The sequence below is a fragment of the Trifolium pratense genome, linkage group LG7 (genome assembly GCF_020283565.1).
Source record: "Trifolium pratense cultivar HEN17-A07 linkage group LG7, ARS_RC_1.1, whole genome shotgun sequence".
NCBI classification, from domain to species: domain Eukaryota; kingdom Viridiplantae; phylum Streptophyta; class Magnoliopsida; order Fabales; family Fabaceae; genus Trifolium; species Trifolium pratense.
This window is the reverse complement of record NC_060065.1, coordinates 6,737,442-6,753,063: the sequence shown is the minus strand read 5'-3', so window position 1 is coordinate 6,753,063 and position 15,622 is coordinate 6,737,442. Positions and strand designations below refer to the sequence as shown.

The 15,622-nt window shown below is 33.0% G+C and overlaps 2 protein-coding genes across 11 annotated transcripts in view; one reads left to right on the top strand and one right to left on the bottom strand.

Annotated features, from left to right (window-relative positions):
- Positions 1-10,967, top strand: part of LOC123894197 (myosin-15-like) — a 30,326-nt gene extending 19,359 nt beyond the window's left edge. For 5 of the 10 annotated variants that reach the window (XM_045944121.1, XM_045944124.1, XM_045944117.1 and 2 more), the window contains 16 exons: positions 241-462; positions 1,419-1,558; positions 1,750-1,861; positions 2,101-2,151; positions 2,858-2,947; positions 3,348-3,518; positions 3,804-3,956; positions 6,360-6,536; positions 7,598-7,735; positions 8,929-8,999; positions 9,103-9,202; positions 9,345-9,401; positions 9,490-9,546; positions 9,676-9,756; positions 9,836-9,918; positions 10,396-10,967. In XM_045944121.1, coding sequence (XP_045800077.1) covers positions 241-462; positions 1,419-1,558; positions 1,750-1,861; positions 2,101-2,151; positions 2,858-2,947; positions 3,348-3,518; positions 3,804-3,956; positions 6,360-6,536; positions 7,598-7,735; positions 8,929-8,999; positions 9,103-9,202; positions 9,345-9,401; positions 9,490-9,546; positions 9,676-9,756; positions 9,836-9,918; positions 10,396-10,516 — 1,824 coding nt within the window. In that variant the 3' untranslated portion in view covers positions 10,517-10,967. Of the gene's footprint in view, positions 1-240; positions 463-1,418; positions 1,559-1,749; positions 1,862-2,100; positions 2,152-2,857; positions 2,948-3,347; positions 3,519-3,803; positions 3,957-6,359; positions 6,537-7,597; positions 7,736-7,841; positions 7,945-8,928; positions 9,000-9,102; positions 9,203-9,344; positions 9,402-9,489; positions 9,547-9,675; positions 9,757-9,835; positions 9,919-10,395 lie in introns of those variants that run through there. The other 5 variants (XM_045944125.1, XM_045944119.1, XM_045944123.1 and 2 more) reach the window with 3 other exon arrangements.
- A 678-nt stretch (positions 10,968-11,645) lies between these two features.
- Positions 11,646-12,994, bottom strand: LOC123894198. Its single transcript, XM_045944128.1, has 2 exons — positions 12,586-12,994; positions 11,646-12,243 (listed from the first exon to the last, which is right to left on the bottom strand). The coding sequence occupies exons 1-2, from the start codon at positions 12,825-12,827 to the stop codon at positions 11,901-11,903; spliced, it is 585 nt and encodes a 194-aa protein (XP_045800084.1). The 5' UTR covers positions 12,828-12,994; the 3' UTR covers positions 11,646-11,900.
- Positions 12,995-15,622: the final 2,628 nt, after the last annotated feature.

The window sequence follows — 15,622 nt, the reverse complement described above, 5'->3', positions numbered from 1 at the left end:
CTTTCTAATTCAAATACAACTTCTCATACAAATAATTGTCCTCATGCATGATTGTCATATATTGCTGTAATTTTTGGTTATACTTTAAATTTTCTATTATCTAATTTCTCTGCTGTGTAAATTTTAGAACAGAAGGTCGACATATTGATCATTTCTTTTTTATTATATTAAAAAAATAGTTTGATGTATGCAGGTATGAGTTGTGGAACTTGTTATAATGTATTTTGTATTGTTATTCAGGTGTCTAATGAAGAGGCTAAGCAAGTTGAGATTTCCAAACTTCAGAAGATGTTGGAAGCTCAGAATTGTGAATTAGATGAAGCTAAATCTGCAACAATTAATGAGTTGAATAAGAATGCGATTTTGCAAAATCAGTTGCAGTTATCAGCTAAGGAAAAATCTGCTTTAGAAAGAGAGCTAGTTGCAATGAATGAAGTGCGAAAGGAAAATGCTCTGTTGAAGGTGCTTCGATAATACTTAATGGTCGTGTTGCTATGAGTTAGTTTAATTTTGATGGTTTATAAATTTCAATTATTATTGCCATGCAAATAACAAGATGGGATTTACATTCTTCTTTGTGGTCTAAATACGAGGTTCTACTTTATAAATTCATTCTCAATCTTGAGATTGTTTTGTACAAGAACTTATCCTTTAAATTTTATGATATGATATATCCGCAGAATCATGTTATAATTTGCAGGCAATTAAGAGTCGTTGTTGGTATATAGGGTATGTTAAAGAAGTTGCATATGAAGATATTGGTATTGAGACCAAGTTGAACTGTGTAATTAAGCTCTATAATAACACTTATACTCACAAAACAAGATCCTTGGTGGAGATATTGTTAGAGGCAAAGGGGCCTAGGCTCTGGTATTGAAGTTGTTCTCTCGAAGGAGGAAGGATGAGTTGAGAAAAGAGGGGAATTGAGGTATACAAAGGGGGTTTAAATAAGGTTAAGAGGTTAAAAGCAGAGTTAATCAATTAGTTTGTTGAGAAGTGATTTGGTAGTTGTCACATGGCAAAGCAATAACACTCTGAATTAGTTGCTTAACTTTCCCCTTGTTTATCCAGAGCTTATTAGGTTGTCTTGTCCTTGTTGATTTATTGAACTATTTGAGTTGAGTAATTTCCTGGACATGTAATTTAGTGCAACCCTTATCTGGAATGAAGCTTCTGTTCTTTTAAGAAACAAATCCTTTGATGACACAATATGGCATGATCTGTTTCTGTTTTACATGACCAGAGAATATTCAACAGATAATCTATAACATACAGATGATATGCTTGGAAACTAGTCACTGTTGCATTAGACGAAATTTTATATTTGGAAAAGTTTGTTGTTCCTTATGCCAGGTTCATGTTTGCCCGTTTCCTCCATTAAATTAAGGTATATAATATTTCTTGTTTGATATTTATAGGGTTCTCTGGGTGCCTTAGAAAAGAAGAGCACGGCTTTGGAGCTTGAGCTTGTGAATGCTCAAAAAGACCATAACAAAACCATTCAGAAAATGAAGGAGTTTGAACAGAAGAGTTCTCAACTTGCACAAAATTTGAAAAGGTGCATTTTTCAGCTCAGTTCTATTTGATAAATTGATTTAGTTTCTCAGTGCCAGTGGTGTTTGTCTCTTTCGATTGTACGGCATCTTCTTGAACTGTTATAAACTTTGATGCTTCATGTGCATTGATTTTCTTAAATAGCTAGTGTTTTTGTTTGTTATCACTCACTTTTCTACGGGTATTTAAATGTAGTCTTGAAGAAAAGCTCTTGAGTTTGGAGAATGAAAATCATGTTCTTCGTACGAAAGCCTTAAGTGTATCTCCAAAGAGTAATCATCCAGGTTTTGCAAAGTCGTCATTAGAAGTACGTTTCCTCCTGCATCTTGACATTCTCTTATAAAAACTTTATTTTGTATTATTCCTTATTAATTTGTATCTTAGTGTTCCAATTCCCAAATAGCTGATATATTGATCTGCTTTTGGTGTGTTGTCGAAAACATCAAAATTATTGTATAGTAACATATTTAGTTTTGTTTCTAAAAACATGTTTAATTAATTTAATTAATTAATTACTTAATTAATTAATTAATTTTCTTTCTGAAGCAGAAATACTCAAGTGCAATAGTCCCCCACAATGAGCAAAACCCAGCATTTGTAAGATGCTTCCTTCTTGGCTTCTAATGTTGAAAATGCACGGATTTAGCAAAGAGTTTTTGTTCCAAAATAAGTGTTGTTTTTAATTTCTGAATGTAACATTATTTTTTTATTTCAATATGTGTGTGTGTGTGTGTATATATATATATATCCAAAATAATTACACATGAATGAAAGGTAAACGGCAACAAGCTGTGCCTCTAATCCTTTGTGAATGCCAAAACCAATCCTTTTGAAAACTGCATCCATAGATCTAGGAGATACAACATTGTTAGGCATGATCCTTTGAACTCTTTTCAAAATATCAACAGCATCTGGTGCTAGGAAGCCAGAAGTGTCAAACGCGAATAGTATAAAAGCATGTTGATTGTTAGAACATGCCTTCTCATGTTTGGCCGCTTTGCTTGAAGCAACTTTGAGGGCCGCTTGTCCCACAATAAAATCCCTATTAACATTAATTAATTCTAATTTTATCCCCAAGTTCATATTGTATGCACGCATTTCAAGTAATTATATTCCACTCTGCATCTATAACATTTGTTAATAGCCAATAGTTAATGGGGACAATTTTGTAAAATTGTTACACTTATTCATTCATTTATTGCTTTTCTTAATCTATGTAAAAGAACCTTGAATGACACAGATTTCAGAATGGAGGGAGAGTGGTAACTAAGTCTAACTGTTCATTTGCTATAATTTAATGCAGGAATCACCCACACCCACAAAACTTATTTCCTCCTTTACACGTGGCTTGTCAGATTCTCGTCGGTCTAAATTAACAGCAGAAAAGCACCAGGCATCACTCTTGTTTCACTTGTTCCTAAATCCTACACTTTTAGTTTTTGGCATTCTGCTGAGTTCAGATTGCTGCCAATATTTTTGTTCAGTTTTTATCTTTATGTGTTAAACTTATGGGATTTAGATAAAACTAGGAGATACCACTATTGACAGCAAAAGTAGAGACACTGCTATTATGATTCATCTGTGGGGAAAATTTGAAAGATTTGTTTATGAATTTATTGTTGTCTTTCTTAGTTTCCACATTTATTTGATTCTATCATCTTACGTCAAGTGATTTATTTGGTTAGTATCTTATCTTGTATAGATAATTAGATATTGTATATATTATTCATGATTTAATACAAAATTATCTTTTGTCAGTCTCAACTGGCTAATAGATACCATGTCTTATACAGGATAACTATGAATTCCTCGCTAGGTGTATCAAAGAGAATTTGGGGTTCAAAAATGGTAAACCTGTAGCAGCTAGTATCATATACAAATGTCTTCTCCATTGGCATGCATTTGAATCTGAGCGCACGGCCATATTTGATTACGTAATTGATAGAATTAATGATGCCATCAAAGTAAGTGATTTGCTCGTATATTTTGCACCATCCTTTTTATTTTACTGCACGGCCATATTTGATTACGTAATTGATAGAATTAATGATGCCATCAAAGTAAGTGATTTGCTCGTATATTTTGCACCATCCTTTTTATTTTACTATCTTCCTTGTCTTCTATTTAGAATTTATTTATGAAAGTTTATTTTGGCATTGGAAAGAGCTGTTCATTTATAGTGTTGTATCTCAATTTTAGGATGCTTGCATTATTTTTTACGAGATTTCTTTGACTGGCATCTGCTTCAGGTTAGCGACAACGACATTGTCTTGCCATATTGGCTGTCCAATACCTCCGCACTTGTGTGCCTTTTACAGAGAAATGTCCGTTCAAATGGTTTCTTAACTACCACTGCTCAACGTTATGCTGGATCATCTGGCTTGACCACCCGGATGGGGCACGTAAGTTATCTTGATGAATATTGATATTGGTTTTTTTTCAAGTGTGCATTGCAAATAGTTTTTGCTTCAGTTTGGTAGTTGTGGACTTTGGTCCAAGCATTTGCATTATAGTACCTGCTAAATTGAGGATTGTAACTTCCTAGGTGATAAAGATAAACATTACCTAGTATGAAAGGTGAACCGGAATTTGATGTTTTTTTTTTTGTTTTTTTTTTTTTTTTTGCAATATTTCACCAGCACATTATAAGATAGCTTTTAAATTTTTAATTGACTGGAGTTTATTGTCTCCTGTTAGGTTTCTATTTCAATGGATAACAATACACAATAATATTTTGTCTAGTAAAATTTTATGGGCAAATTTTTGTTGTGAAAAGAATTATTACTCGAGAAGAATTGTTGAAGGGAGTTTTGATCAAGGAGGTGGCCGAGCCATGGTGCTAAATCAGTGGGGGCAGTCTATTTAAAATATGTTATTAAGTATTTTTAAAAATTATTATTAAGTATTTTTATTATTATACACATGAAGGTATAGTCATCAATGCTAAAATAATAATATTTTAATAAACTTAATCAAAAAAGTAGGGAAGTGCAGTGTTTGCAATATATAAAAACAAGGGCAATCGTTGGGTTAAATATATAATGTTTGGGGGCAAAATATATTTTTTGAAAAATCTCAAGGCATTATGCACAATTTTTTAAAATGAGGGGGGAAATTGATCAGGGCACGACCTCACTGCAACATGGCCCATGGGTCTGCCACTTGATGAGGGCAAATACACACAAGAGCTTAATAGATAGCATACTATTATAAAATGTTTCCCTCATTATTAGTAAACCCCAGGTGTTTGGTCAGAGAAACTGTTGCTGTTAAAGACACAGTTTTTTAAGTGGCAGTAGATATAAGGAATGTAGAAACAAACTGAAAGAGCTTCAGATAAACCTATAATGTGATATGATTCAGGAAAAAGCTTGAGATTGAATATGCTAGAAGGGGAGATTAACAATCCGTGGCTTGAGAAAAACAAATTTATTTTTACTTTATTTTTCCCTTTTATTTGCACAAAATGGTCACCTGTTTTCACAAACCTAACAATAATTTTTGTTTGTAAAATGACCTCATACAATGCTATGTAAGAAGGTGCTCTTTATATTCTAAATTTCCTTTTCAATACCGGTCTTACAATATGGATTCTGTGCCGAAAGTTGGTCTAGTGAAGATCAAATTGTATGTATGTACTATTGTATCATCTCCAGAGGTTAAAGACCAATAATGATTTCAACATTGTTGACGCATCTGAATTTTGAAATTATACTGTTAAAATAGTTTTGCACAAAGCTTTCTCTATTAACAAGTTTTTTGCAAATTATGCCAATTACTATTGCTGCCAAGAGAAAGCTCAATGGTGAACTAAGTGGAGAAGTTTTTTTTAAAAAAATTTTAAATTTTATTTATTGATTATTTGAGACAATATATGAATAAAAGCACTTTTTAGATTATTTTAATATTTGTGTTGATTAAGTAATTATCTGTACTCGTTAGTTTTCTAGATTTTGGTGCCATGGGTTGTTTTAATTTTTTTATTTGAGTATTGGATGACAGTGTAAAAATATTTTACACTGTTGGTGCATGTCCCATTTTCTCTTGTAGAAAGAGTTTAATGGACATGCTACGTCGGTGTAAAATATTTTACACGAACCTCCAATAGGAATTATCTGTTCTTCCACATCATACTATGAAGATGGGGTGTAGTGTGGTGATTTGTCGGAATACATGGTTGGTATTGGATGACTACATGTCCCGTTTTCTCTTGTAGAAAACTATTTCTAAATAATATATCAATTGTGTAAAGAGTACATAAACTACTTTCCGGTCCTAAATATAAGAGAAGATATACTTTTTAGATTCATTGAGAATTTAATGTATTTAATCTATATTATAGGCTAGATACATTGAATTCTCAATGTATCTAAAAAGTAGATGTTCTCTTATATTTAGGACCGGAGGGAGTAATATGCTTATATAGACTATGCTATAGCTAACGGGCTTGATTAATGGGCTGAATCCAACGATAACACAATTACAAAATATATGCCTAATAACTACCGATACGACTATGTGTTCACAACAGTAATGATACTAAGAAACCTTTTACACAAAAGCGTAATTGAAGAAAGACTTACCAATCAAGGTACATAGAGAGAACAGTTAAAAAATATTAAAACCACAATATATTGATGGAAAAAATCGTTTAAATTTGTGTCCTTTATTTACTTTTGTAATAAACCGTAATTTTGTTATTATTTATGCAGAATTTACATTTTACAACAGTAGTTGTGGCCTGTGGGTCTACCAGCCCCTGCTTTCTTTATCATCCTCCTTATTTAGTTTGATGCCATTTCCAGGGACTGAAGTCTTCATTGAAGTTAATTGGATATAATGATGGTATGCCACATGTGGATGCAAGATATCCAGCGATACTTTTTAAACAACAACTAACCGCTTGTGTAGAGAAGATTTTTGGCCTTATACGTGATAATTTGAAAAGGGAACTTTCTCCACTTCTGGCATTATGTATTCAGGTGAGCTTTCTCCTGGCTAATTTTGTGAATTCAAGTAATGTTTGACTAAATTTCCAAGTCACATTATGTGAGTCAGTGTGCTGCTATTCATGGTTCCTTATCATCTGATAGTTGGTAAACACTTCTTTTGTGCTGGAAAGTAGGTATTCAATGAAGTCGTAAACTAAAGATGTCTATCATGCACTGAACTAGTTTGCATTGCTTTAGATTTTGCTTCATAAGCTTTATAGTAGCACTCAACATCAATCAGCTTTTGTTGGTTAGCATCATTGTATGTCACCCATTCAACTTGATTTGGTTACTTAAGCTGTTGGGCTTAAGTTTCGTAGTGATTTCTTTGCTGTGCAATTATATGAATTAATAGAGGCATTCAAAGAAATTGCTTATTATTGGAAAGTTGTTTTAATATGTACAGGGAATCGAACAAGTTTCATTATTTTCTTTTCTTATGGTGTGGTGACCATGTGATGCTGTGAAACCTGAGGGGTCATTTTGTAGGGGATATAAATATTAGGGATGGTTGAGGCAGGGGGGAGGAGGCCTTTGTTTTGCCTAGAGAATGGCCAACCCTCATTTTGGAATGCATTTTACCCATAACCTTACTTTCGTTTGTGATTTTAGTGTTCTTGAAATTTTGGTATTTCACTCAATTTTATATTCTTCTACAACAACTTTCTCGTCATTGATATATTCTTCTATTACTGATATGATATAATATAAAGAACAATTGGCAAGTAAATAGATTAACATATTTTATATTCACTATTCTGACAAATGAACTCCTAAAGATCTTTTTCCATTTTCATGAAGTTTAGACTCTACAATAATTTGACTTTAATTAAAACAAATTTGATCTAAAATGAAAATTTCTTTAATTAATTTTACCTTGTTTTAGACCTAACCATAATTTTCTATGGAGTTTGTTTAATTCAGAACATGATTGTGTTGATTGGTCCTTTTAGCTCTGCTGAACCCATGAAGCTTGTTGTCTTAGCCTTGGTTTCACAATTTTTTAAAAGAAATTTTACAAAAACTGAAATTTCTCTTATGATACTGGCCAGGCACCCAAAGCAGGACGAGTGCAAAGTGGGAAATCATCTAGATCTCCTGGGGGACTTCCTCAACAATCACCTGGTGGCCAATGGGACAACATCATCAATTTTTTGAATTCACTCTTGAACCGATTGTGTGCAAATCATGTATGTTTTCATTGTTTTAGTTGCCTGTTTATTACCGTGTTTTGTCTGTGTTCATCCCTTTTTATTGCTCAATTTCCTTTTGATCATGTGTATGAACTGGAGTTAGCCATTTTCGATATAAAAGAAGAAATTAAGACAAATAGAAGGTAGCTACAAAGAGTTTGAGTAACAAGGGATCCTTGTAAAAGCAAAACGAAAACATGAACAAGGTAAAAAAAAATGAAGTTTAGTGAGCGATCTCTGAACATATTTTTAAGGGAAACCCCTGGAAAGGACCATCTATTTTACCCCCCCTCCCATAAGCTGCTATTTCATTGACACTTCCTTAAAGACACAAAAGTTGCACGCCAATCAAATGCAAAATAGTGTAGTGTTGTAGTACTAATTGCATTTTGCCATAAAATTTCAGCTTGTGTGAGCCAGTACTCATTCTCTTCTCTCAATAAATAATTGTGTAATTTTCATCTGGTCATCTTTTTTAATTCTGTTTCTTAAACCTATGTGCAATTGTAAGCCTTTAATGTGTTGTAATATCTCACATGGCAATTACCTATATATACATAATAGATTTGCAAATGTTGACCAACCTGCTAATTCTAGGTGCCGAATGAGTGCTAAAGATTCACTGACTGCAAGTTCCGGCAAGATGCCATCTTGTGGCAATTATGTCAGTAATAGCAACTGGGCTAGATAGATGTAGTATCTAGATTGTAACTGTTCTCTTCCATAGCTCAAGGGGTTCACCTAAGGGGGTAGAGGTGTATATTCCAATCAACTAGAGTGAGAAAGGGGTTGTCAATTCTAATATTCCTAATCAATGTGATATCATGTCAGGGAAAGTTGTATGAAATTGGTTATGGTTATTTATAATCTGTATTCTGGGAAAATCATATTTTGGGAGTGGTTGTTCCACATCTTTTGTGATATCTTTCAACTCCGTTTTTCTATTTACCTTGAAAGTTGGTGCCACGAGACTGTTGGCTCAATGATGATTGATACAATGGTTTCCTGTTTGTTCAGTTGTAGTGTTACTAACTGAGAGTTTTGGTTACAAAGCTTTGGTGTGTAGCAACTGTGCTGTTATCTTAAGAAAAACGTAAATCAGCTGTAGGCTAAAATTGTATACTTCATTGCAAGAACTAATTTCTTTTTTTTTTCTTCGTATCTTTTCTTACCTGAAACTGCATATTCAGATACCATCCTTCTTCATCCGCAAGCTAGTTACACAGGTCTTTTCCTTCATCAATATGACGCTGTTCAACAGGTAAAAGTAAAAACCCATAATTATTAGACAAGATTTTTGTGGCCTCAAATCTATAGTTCAATTCTTTAAAATTTAAATTTAATCTAATCATAATATCTTCCAGTCTTCTTTTGCGACGTGAATGTTGTACTTTCTCAAATGGTGAGTATGTAAAGTCTGGCCTTGCTGAACTGGAGAAATGGATAGTTAATGAAAATGAAGAGGTAAACTAAGCTCGCTATTATTTTATTTAGGTTTAAGCTTTTTACTGTGCTTCTAACAATATAAAGTCGTGTGATCCATGTAATTGACCTCACCTAGTGAGGAAAGACTTCAGTTGTTTAACCAAGCAGTTCTGAAATATAGTATGCAGGAACATCCTGGCATGAGCTGAATTATATAAGACAAGCTGTCGGGTTTCTGGTATAAGCACTACTGCAGTTGTACTTTTGATTATCTCAATTAACACTGGTATCTCATATTTAGGTTTTATCTTGTTTGAATAATTCAGGTAATACATCAGAAGAGAAAGAAATCTTTGGAAGAAATTAGACAGGATCTTTGTCCGGTATGTTATCTTCGTATAATATAATCAGTTGCAACATCAGTTGTACTGATATTTTGGGGGGGCTGGCATGTTTGGTCCTGAGCTGTTGTCTTTTCCCCCTAACATGTTTCTAGCTCAATTCCTTAACAGGCATTAACTGTGAGGCAAATCTATCGAATTAGTACTATGTACTGGGATGACAAGTATGGAACCCAAAGTGTGTCCAACGAGGCAAGTGGTGTTTCAAACTTATTTAAAATACTATTGTTATGGTAGTTTCATCTAGTTTTGAACGGCATATGATGGACAGGTAGTCGGTGAAATGAGGGAAATTGTGAGCAAAGACAATCATAGTTTGTCCTCAAATTCATTCTTGCTGGATGATGATATGAGGTACTCTTCTTTCCCTCATCGGATTGCTATTAATTTTAGCAAGTTATAAGAATTCTTATTTCTATATGGCTTTGGTTGGAAGTTAGGAGAGAAAGGAATGGTAGGACTTCAAAGGGTCGGAGACTACTCTCCCTTTTCCTTCCCTTTCCTCATCCTTTTATCCTCAGAGTCCTCCCTCCCTCCCCCTTCCTCATCCTTTTATCCTCAGAGTCCTCCTTTCCCCTCCCCTCCAAACTCAAACAAGCCTAGAGCAAGCTTGAACTAATTTTTGTATATATAATTTTTTTCCTTTTGTTTTGTCTTTGTATGTAATTCTGAAAGAGCTAAATCTAGTGGCTTGATTTGATTTTGCCACTGTTATTTATGTAGAAGTTCTATTGATGTAACTGTAAAATGTTTTCAAAGGACGTAATATTTTGCATTTCCATTTGCTTTCATCCCTTCAACCTTGGTCTTAACCTACAATGTTTGGTGCAGTATTCCTTTTTCTGCTGAAGACATAGACATGGCGATCCCTGCTGTGGATGCTGATGATATTGAGCTCCCAGCATTCTTGTGTGAATACCCTTGTGCCCAGTTTCTTGTTTCACACGAGTAATGATGGATTTATAATTGCAAGATTGTTTCCCTCGTTGATTTACAATCTGGAATATGGCAACGCAAATGCAATCCAGTTAGAAATGTTTCCCTTCATGATGACAGCAATCTTAGTTGTCCGTAGATTTTACAACTCTCAGTCACTTTGTTTGCGAATCATGATATTAATTACCAAAGGAGATGGAGAAGGAAAAAATGATTCTCCTGGTTTGATTGTAACTTTTCCCTAAATTACACTGTTAAACCAGCAACTTGTAAATTATCCAAGAATAGATTACTCTGTCTAGGAGGTTCACGGGCTGCTTCTATTATTATGCAGCTCATCTTAGGTATACTCATTCATTGCTGGCTTTTCAGTTGTGTATTATTTGTAGGTATGCACTAACAGACAGAGCCTTTGGCTAAAGAAACTAAATATATTATTCATGGATGTATATACTGAACTTCTTTCATTCAGAGTTTACAATTTTTTTTTTATTGTAACTTTTTTAACCTAAATTGGTACAGTGCTGGTGGTTCCCTATTTGTTTGAAAATTTGGAAGATTAGCTAGGCACAACTTCCTCATAAGAACCTTACTTTTTATAGTCTACGCAAGTAGGTAACCGAAGACGACTTTGGATATGGCCTTTGCTTTAATTTGTGTGATCACATTTTTTTTCCGACAACTTGATGACAGATAGATAGCCACACTTTTTTTTTGTTGTGACATTAGCTCTTGCAATACCATTGTCCTTACTGCTTGCCCATGATAGGCCATTAGTAACTTCCTTAGCAGTTGTTTTGAGTAGAATTTCAACAAATTGGCGTATGATTAGAAACTTTGATGGTGACATTCTTTAGCCCGTCAGGGTCTGTGATACAGAATACAAATTTTAATTACTGGATGTAGTTTCAACATTTTAACATTAAATTTAAATATCTGTAAGCAACTCAATGTTTAGTTAGTTTCAGACTTTCAGTGACTATTCAGAAATGAAGGGAGCCAGATCTCTAAAGATGATTCACCAAATACAATTTCCCACACATTTGTGTATGATATTATCTCTCAAACCTCCATGAATATGTTACCAAATTTCTTAAGGTTCTGGAGATGGCCAATTACAAACAAGAAAAATAATTACAATGACATTAAGAATTAGTAATGTTTATTTATTGAGTTAGTGCTTACAATGCTTGCCATATACTATGACCGTTACCCTAAAATAAAAGATTTATGATCTTATCACTGGTTTCTTATGCAATTACCCACTCACTTAGGTACTGATAGATGAGCTGCTTCATTTCCCAGGAAAGATTTCATTTCATTCCAATTATACTAACACTGTTGGAAATTGGCGGAGTAGAACGATTGTTAGGCTGAGAAATTCTTTTGAACAGAAGAACTTACACTTGATTTCGTGGAAGTGGTGGAGAAGTCCATGAATTTGAGCTTGAAGTTGATTCCTCGCTCGTACAACTACTGCTGCTGTCATAATTCGTGGCAAATGCTAGAGCCATCGCGCTGCGATTCAAGCTTATTGTTCTCTTAGAAATTCCACCACTGTTGCTTCTTAACAGGAAATTTCTATTCTTATCCCAAACATGATTAAAGGCCATCAAATTTCTACGCCTCCTTGTGTAAGCATTCTCTGGTTTTGCAATGTCTTTGACGGACGGAAAAGAAGCAGCATCTGCTAAACTCATGAAGGACTTGGACTTACCATCATAAAACTTTGAGATGCCCCTCCTATCAATCAACAACATGATAAAACTCCAACCATCAAACACTAATATGCACACACTGCCATTTTTATTGAAAAGTTGCATGATCACAAAATTTCACACAACGGAAAATAAATTTTGACAAAAGGCAAACATACATACATACATACATACATAGTTTCAGTTATTGAACTCCCAAAATTTACATCAGGTGAATTTAATTTCAGAGTAAAAACATACAAACATAAATAACTTAAATTAAAAAACAATCTTTCAATAAACAATGATTACAAAATAACTTTTATTAGGACTCATCCAAACACATACTATGGCTGTGTGATCTGAGAAAGATAGTTATAGACAGTACCTGGTGGGCAAAAGCTGTTGGAGTGCGTTCATCATATTCAAAGGCTCATCATATTTATACGCACTCTGAGCCTCATTTTCCTCATTGTCTATGTCCTCGCATTCGAACGCATCGCTGTCCTTCCCGATGGACGATGTTGTTGAAGATGAACACTGATCATCCTCATCTTCACCCTCTAACAACGACGATGTTTTTTCTTCTTCTGTCGTTGTCTTATCTAAAACGCTGAACGGAACCACCATTTAGACCAACTATCAATGCTATCTTGAAAAAATCAAACCAACCCCAGTTTTAGAGAGAAAGAAAGAGTACGAGAAAATTGGATGAAGAAATGGATAGAGAGACAACACAATATTGAGAACTTTATTTTTTTTGTGTTGCTATTTATAATTCATTTTTCACTTTTTCTAACAATAATTTTTGTATCGAACTTAATTTATATGCCTTGTATGGACCCCAATGCAAATACATATTATTGGGTTTTTTTCCCTTAAACCTCTCCCAACAAATATTTCTCCATACGTAGCGGCCGGGGATCGAACTCAGACCTAAATATTGGTTAAGGGACCAAGTATCTATCACTTTTTTTTTGTTGACGTAAGTATATATCACTTGTGCTACATTATGTAGGTATTATGTTCATGAGTTATGTCACTTATATCGTGTTCAAGTTCGATTTTTCTAAGCAATGTGTTATATAACTCATCTTATATTTGCCACAACAACGATAAATTAAGCATCCAAGAGAACTAAAATAATAAAAATATGAGTCAAATCTCTTATATAACCTTACAAAATTATGAATATCCATTTCTTATACTCTTTATGTTCCAAAACATAAACAAAAATGAATCAATAAAAATTGATATATTTAGTGTAAAATTTAGACTACATACATTAACTTTTGATAATCCATTTTTACTTAAATTTCAACAAATACCTAGACCTTGATGAAATCACATGCATATCTTTGTATATACATATGTCGAGGGAATAGAAATATAAGGGATGCGGATATACCGATTGTTGCTGCGAAACCGTGCAATTATTAATGTAGTCAAATTGAATGATACCGGTGAGACTGAGAGCCTAGCAACGTGTATCTCTTCACAACCTATATTCTAATGAACCACATTTTTTAGATTAATAATTAGAGGTACCCTGTCCTTATCAAAATTGAAATTTGTTGTACGAACTTGCATAACTTTTAGTCTATAGTACGTCAATCTGAAAACAATTTTTTTTCTTATAATATTGACAGGAGAGTATGGTATGTCCCAATAATATCTAAAGATCTATCAAATATTAAGTAAGGGAGACATTAGTCGGGTTTTATTTATATATTAGTCTTTTTGATAATCAATGACCAAGTTTGATAGTAATTGTTCTATTATGACCTCAAGTAATTGTTCTATTATGACCTTAACTACACCATACCATAATCCGAGATATTGTCCGCTTTAGATGTAAGTCCTTTGTGATTTTGTCTTTTATAATTTGGTATATGTATGTGTTGAGGATTGTGTGTTGCTTATAAGCGCGCTACGCTTGATCTTGATTCTCAAACAATATTGTAGGGTTTTTAGGTGTACCGGGAACAGTTGCCTGTTGAGGTTAAGGGAGCTCTTAGATTTCGTTTACCACATGCAAACGTCAATACTCAATTCCGACCTCAAGTACGCCACACTACCCTTCAAGGTATTGTTTGCTTTGGGTTGATGAGTATGAGTTTATATATAGTAAATGGTTAAATATAAGAACTAAAGTAATACTCGTAAGTAGTTAAATAAAAAGACTAACATAACAATTTAATAAAATTAGAGACATTTTTAAAATATATATATATATATATATATATATATATATATATATATATATATATATATATATATATATATATATATGCACTACAAAATTAATTAGAGACCAATTTAACAGTACTGTATCCAATTTAAAAATAAAATATCATTTAAATTACTATACACATTAAAAAAATATAATCATTAGAAAAAAAAAGAAGATGTTTTAATAATTTATTCTTACTATAAAAGGTACAATTATGAATAAATAATCGGTTTGTGAATTTAATTCAGTTGGTAAATATAGGAGTCGGATTTTTTAATAAACTAACTTACCTAAAATAAATAAATAACCAATACCGTTGTTAGAAATACAAAATGAGATTTATTTTAATATAATTTTTTTTAATTAAAGTGACCTTCAAATGAGAATGACATTCGCAAGTCACAACCTTCTGAATTGAATGCAATGACGTGTATAGGATGATGAAGCTTATCCATAAGCAGAAAGGTGTTACTAGTAAGGTAGGTATACGTAGTTGGGAAAATAGGTTTTGGAAAAATTGCGGATTAAAATGTTGCAACGTTCCTCATGCATTCTCAGACACAAAACCAATTTTTGTCTACCTAAAACTAAAAATCTTGCTCCCTGTTTCCCTAACTTTTCTCCCTACCCTCTCTTATATTTAAATGTAGCTTATTATTTAAATATATAATTTTTGTGCTAGAAAGTTTATATGAATTAAGTTCAGGTTCTCAGAAGAGTCAGTGAAAGTTTTCAAGACTCAAATAAAATTAACAAATATATTTATATATCGTTGAAATATTCACATTAATATTAGTGTGGTTCAAAATAAAGTATTTTGCGAAACAAAAAATTAGTCATATTAAAGCATCAATAATGACGAGTGTTTCACCTATATTTAGCACCAAGCTAAATAGACACCCATTATAGAGTAAAAAATTTGAAGAAACTCAAAGTGGTGCATTAATTACACCCCTTATCCTATGCAATGTTGCACATGTTAGAAAAATCCTAGAAGTATAGAATGATACTCTCTCTCTTTTTGCTTGCCCACTTAATAAATTGTATTTGAAATAAATAAATTTGTTGATTGTCAATAACAATAGGGAAATAGTAGCATATTTTAAATTAAAAAATTAGAGAAAAAATTATTATTAATAATAATAATCATTTTATAGATATCTGACATTTAAATTTTATTCCTTAAAATTAC

What these genes read in the sequence shown, in the direction of transcription:
- LOC123894198 (XM_045944128.1), bottom strand. Translation starts at nt 12,827, where the DNA reads ATGGTGGTTCCGTTCAGCGTTTTAGATAAGACAACGACAGAAGAAGAA. An exon ending in CAACAGCTTTTGCCCACCAG is followed by an intron (nt 12,244 to 12,585) that starts GTACTGTCTATA and finishes GTTGATTGATAG; the next exon opens with GAGGGGCATCTCAAAGTTTT.